Below are 5,758 nucleotides of genomic sequence, written 5' to 3' on the forward strand. Positions count from 1 at the left end.
TGACGAGGAACCCACTTTGAGACTAATAATGGTTGGAGACGGCTTGAATGATGATACCTGATGATGACAAAACCTTGTTGAAACGTTGTACATTTGCTGTTATGTTAAACTTATATTAAAGTTTTTCTTCATTACCCATTCAAGCCCTCTCCAACCATTATGTATGTACTAGTTGTGTAATATCATAACCCACTGTATAGATAATTTGAGCAAGTATTACAAGATATATTGCTACTTAAGATCACTCAGGAGTTAAGATTTAAGAGTCATAATATCATTGCAATCCTTGGTTTATTATTGAACCGACTGTCCTAAGTGCTGGTCAAGCAGTTATCACTAAGAACGGTAGTGTTTAGTATGTAGGGATGGGCTGGGAAAAAATGGCCGATGCATATTATGTATTGCTCATCATAGTCCCAAATCTTTCTTATAACAATCTAAGAGACTTATAAATTTCCAACATTGGTTTTCAAAAGGTATTGAGATCTTCAGTTTAGTAAAAAAACATCATTAAGTAGAGAATCTGTGTGTAGCATAAGAGCCACATGTTCTGCTGATTATTATAATTCTGGCATCAGAAGGGCTAGCTCACCAATGCTTGAAGTTGTTAAAATGACTTGTACACCAAAATGTTGCATTTTAACTTGGAGAATGCAGAAGCAATATAGCTTTTCGCTAACTTAAACTTGTCATGCCAGGCTAAAACTGCTGCTTTCATAGCAACTGCCATTCATTATAAAATATTCATTGGTATTATTTAAAAAAAAAAAGATGGGATATAAGTAAAAAGAAATTGGAAAAAATAAGGATAATGTAGGGATGGCATTGCCAAAAAGTACAGAAACAAGGAAGGACTGAATACACAAAACCATACAAAAATCCCTACATAAATAGCCAATAAGTCAATGTTAATAGCTTATGGGAATTAGCCATCATAAGACTATAGCATTATTCAATTTAAATGCTTTTATTCAAACCTGGATTCATGCAAATGAAAGGAATTCATCATATAGTTGTAGATAAAAAGTTTTTCTTGGAAAGATTTGGCTACTTGCCTAGGTATTTTGTATGGCTTTGTGTATTCATCCCTACCTTATTTCTGTACTTTCATGGCATAGGCATTACTACATCATCCCTATTTTTGCAGAAAAAAAATAAACATTTTTTTGCTTGTTTCTAGTTATGGCAATAAAGAAACTGACAACTACATCATAGCCAATTATCAGAGCAGTCTGCCTGCTCATCCACAGGCTTTTCTTCATCAGACTGTACTCAGATTGCAGATGCATGTTGCTAGCTTCTTCCTTCTTATCAGGTGAGTTTAGATCGCATGGCACAATGATGTAATCCACTATGATTTGTAAAGCAACCAATTTTTGAGAAGCTTAATACCATTGAATTTAGGTGTATTCTATGCTTTTGCATGCATCATGAGACGGGTGTGGCTCATAATTCTCCCTCTTCAGCTGATGACACATGAAATATAGACAAGCACAAACAGAACTGGCTTGACCCCTAGTGGCACAGCAGTCATTCTGAAGGCTTGTAACGTTACAAACATGGTTTCAATACCAGAGATGGGCACAGCACAGATAGCCTATAGTGCAGCTTTATATTAAAAAATAAGAGAAACAAATAGAATGCAGGCCTTGATTTTAAATAATTTTTCCAGGTTATCTGGAAGGTTGTATTGGTTGTCAAAAAAACATAGATCTTCAAAAAAGATCCAGTTATGACAGTATTGATGAACAAAGACCTAATTACAAGAATTTTGATATTTTTATATCTTATTTATTTCCAAAAAGTACAATTAATGTTTAGTTGGTAATTTTGTATATTTATTTAACTAATTTTTGACCCCTTATTACCTGGGAAGTGTTGTTACATTAAAAAAACCCAGACTATGCTGATGATACATAGTATCTTAAAGAAACAAACAGTCAATGACCTGTAAAACTTTTAAGTAGAACAGTGATCTTGGCCAATAATGTTCAATGTTTTCATTCTAACTTTCTTGGCCTGTCTGTCAAGTACAGTAAAACACAATCTGTAGTAAGACTAAGCTTGCATAAGAATTCTCACACATACTGATATACCATAGTATGTACAGAATGCCTGACCACTGCACATGTACACACGCACACCACTGATAGGTATTGTCATTCATACTTGTAGTTTATATTAACCTGTAAAGAGGCAAAGCTAGCTTTATTATATTTATTATTATTTTGTTTCATACTGATCACAACTTTCATAAAATTGTGTTTGTAGTTATCATTATTATGTTCTGTTTAATTTGTGGATTATCCTGCTTTTCTCTTAGTAGCTAGTTCTTTTGTATTTCCTAGACTCAGCTGGTCTTGTCTAACTTTAGCCTTAGGCCTATACATGTGCAATCAAAAGGGGTTCAGTGTTTCAACTGTGATGATTAATGATGAAACTTCTGAGTTTGACTTTATAATATTTGATTGTTTTAGTTCCTAACAAAGGTTTATTAGTAAGAAGTTGAGACATATATTTGCATACAAACATTGCACAATACAGTGTGTGGTGTTGTAACTAACTGAGCTATATACACTGTACTATGTTACCACACATAGCCATTCATGCTCAATTGAACTCCATACAAGATTTATGTGCATAAGGCAGCACAGAGGTGCAGCTTGTCCACGACAGAAAATTTAATGACTAGAACGGCATTATTAGCCGATCTCAAACGCAAATTTTTCCTAATGTTTTCAGCTACTTTTGGTGGATTGTATCAACATTTCTCTTGTACAAAGTACAATCTTTTTTAAGTAAAAAAATGAACCAAAAGATATTTTTGTGAGAGTTCACATTTTTGAGTTTGAAGTTAGGGAATTTACCAATGATTTTGGTTGAGGATCAGAGTCAACATATTATGTGTGTAGTGTAAGCTTGGATAAGTATACAGTAGACTGTGATGCTGTTTTGAGTACAGGTTTGTTCCAGGGTGCTAGTCATCTGTCGGACAACATGGGGGCTTAAGTTGGTCATCCGAGGAAGATTTTAGTTGTCTCAAACGGCTGTTAAAATTGATCTCTGTAATGGAGTTTCTTATTAGCTTCAACTGCATCCCATAGTTATACCCATTACCAGGCTGTAATGTTTATTCCTCTACTGTTCTGTTGTAACATGTTTTTTTTCTTTTTGACATATGGCCACTTTACCCAGTTGCTTACATGCCAGTTCATATGCATCAGCTATTGGAGAATGCAGTCATTCATTATTTTCTTGTAGAATAGCTAAGGATTGTGGGAAAAAGAAAAATCTTCAACCTTGTCAACAGACAGAATGCTAGAAAAATTTATTTGCTCCCTCCCCTTCCCAAAAAATCTACACACAAAAATTGATCATAGTTTTTAAGATTTTCTTTTTATTTAACAGTGAACACAATTACTACAATTACATTGACATATAAGTTTTGTTGGGAATGGTGTATCCTGCATTTTGGATCTAAGCTCTTCAAAGGTATTGGTTATGCATTTTATAGTTTTTTTTATCATTTAGTCGTTAGGATTATACAGTGCAGCATGTAGAATACCCACACAAAAAAAACATGATAAAACCATTGTTTAAATTACTGCTGCTACAAACTAAAATAGTGTTTAATATATACAGAAGTTGTATGTGTTATATGAAAATGATTTTGGTGCCTCACCATGTTATTACAGTTTAGTTGCCATATCTGGTCATGTTTTATTTGACATTAACCCTGTATCATAGTTTTAATTGCAAAAGGCTCTCATGTCTAAAGCTTGCCTTTCTTTTTTTCAGTTTTTCATAAGCCATGTTGTGTATGAGGATGACTGTTTTACAGTGCTCATTTCAATAGACTGATTTCACAGTAACCTATAAATGCTGCATCCAGTGACTTGACTGGTATGTTTTTGTACAGAATAGCATGAATACCAATTTCATTCTGCAGCTGCTTATGATCTGCAACAGTTGAACAACTATGTTGTGGAAGCAACTTGTTTGCATGCAACTTTTATCACTTTTTCAGATGTTCCATAATGTCTTGAACATGTGGATGACTTATGCCTCTAACCTTTTTGTTCCTTAATTTTTACATGTTACAAGGTACTACTCCTTGTTTACCATGATTGGTGTACAATTTGTTTTCTGGATGGTTTTTATGCTCTGAGTTAATCTATATTCCTTTGTTTTCCAAGGCCATTAAATACAAAGGATATAACTGTCTTTGAAATTCTAAATCTTTGATCTGAAAACTTCTTTATGATCAGATCTTGTAAATATTTTGTGCTAAATATGTTTGTTATGTACTATTCCAAAAATGATCAGTGTTTGGCAGCATCACATTACCTGTGAAATGCCATACAGTGTCAAAATGTAGTTCTGATATATATACCATTCCACAATGACTTGTCCCCCAGTGGCATAATGGTATGTCTGCAGACTTGTATTGCTAGAAACCAGGTTTTGATACCCATGGTGGGCAGAGCACAGATGGACCATTGTGCAGCTTTGTGCTTAACTACAAACAAACAAATCGCCATGACTTTATAACAACTATGATTGTCATGTGATTTTCTGATATGCATATTCAAATTTGTTTTAATGGAATGTATTTAACACTCTGTATATATGTACATAAAGCAGTTTAAAGCTTTTTGTACTTGGTGTTGTGTATTTTATGTAAAACTGTACTAGGCTCCTACTGTAGGCAAAAACTGTACTAATATTGTTATAGTAATTTAAATATTTATTATTGTGTATGTAAGAAAGGGTTTGTGAATTAAAGGGATATGTATATTATTTTGGTTTCATATTTAGAGTTACACATTTTTAACTTTTTTTGTGTGTATGTGCTAAATTTCCACAGTTCAGAATTCTGAGGAAATTGCATGGCTCCATAACAATATGCCTGGAGTGTTTCCAGCAAGAGAATGAATAATGTGATAGAAAAAGTACTTGTCCAATGGGCATTATGAATTCCACACCCATATATATACATTGGATATTAGTATCTGAACTCAGGAGCTTCAGAAAACAACCAACTCAGTTTTCTTAATTACATAATACACCATCATGACAAGTGGTAGATGCTCATCCTAACTGGTTCAGACTAAGGATGATATGGTTGAGTGCTCATTTTCAATACACAAAATACTTGACAAAACTTTGCAAACAACTGGCTGTTCAAGTTGGCATATTAATCCATTTGACCTTTTCAGGTGCTACAAATGTGGTTATTCATTGCTCCACCATAATGTCAGTGAAGTAACCAGTAGCAACCAGCTCCTTCCATTTATTTTTGTCTGTTTTGGATGGAGGACCAGCTATATTCAGTGTGATTCTCTGTGAAGAATCTATACTTCCGTTAAATATCTTATAATGTTTTTACATGAATATAACTAGAAAAATGTCTTTTTCACGTATGTGAAAATGGATGACACTCCTTGGTATCCTTGAACCATTGCAGGGTGTAATATATGTCCTGCCTTTGAGATTTGGGTATTTAACTTTGATGACGAGGAACCCACTTTGAGACTAATAATGCTTGGAAATGGCTTGAATGGATAATGAAGAAAACCTTTAATATAAGTTTAACATAACAGCAGATGTGCAACATTTCAACAAGGTTTTGTCATCATCAGGTAAAAGTAATTTACACTGACACTGATATATATATATATATATACAGTATTGAACAAAGAGGTCAAAAGTCCGGTTACTGTTGCAAAACTTGGAAGAGGTATCTTGGCACCCCAGG

The 5,758-nt window shown here is 33.9% G+C and overlaps 1 protein-coding gene across 4 annotated transcripts in view; it reads left to right on the forward strand.

The window, feature by feature from the left end:
* Positions 1-1,167: 1,167 nt before the first annotated feature.
* LOC106472833 overlaps positions 1,168-5,758 on the forward strand; it is a 50,073-nt gene continuing 45,482 nt past the window's right edge. For all 4 annotated transcript variants that reach the window (XM_022401372.1, XM_022401370.1, XM_013933501.2 and 1 more), the window contains exon 1: positions 1,168-1,315. Coding sequence is in view for 3 of the 4 variants with exons in the window: in XM_022401370.1 (XP_022257078.1) it covers positions 1,288-1,315 (28 nt within the window). In the remaining variant the exon portion in view is untranslated. The remainder of the gene's footprint in view (positions 1,316-5,758) is intronic.

This window comes from Limulus polyphemus, unplaced genomic scaffold (genome assembly GCF_000517525.1).
Source record: "Limulus polyphemus unplaced genomic scaffold, Limulus_polyphemus-2.1.2 Scaffold5647, whole genome shotgun sequence".
NCBI classification, from domain to species: Eukaryota; Metazoa; Arthropoda; class Merostomata; order Xiphosura; family Limulidae; genus Limulus; species Limulus polyphemus.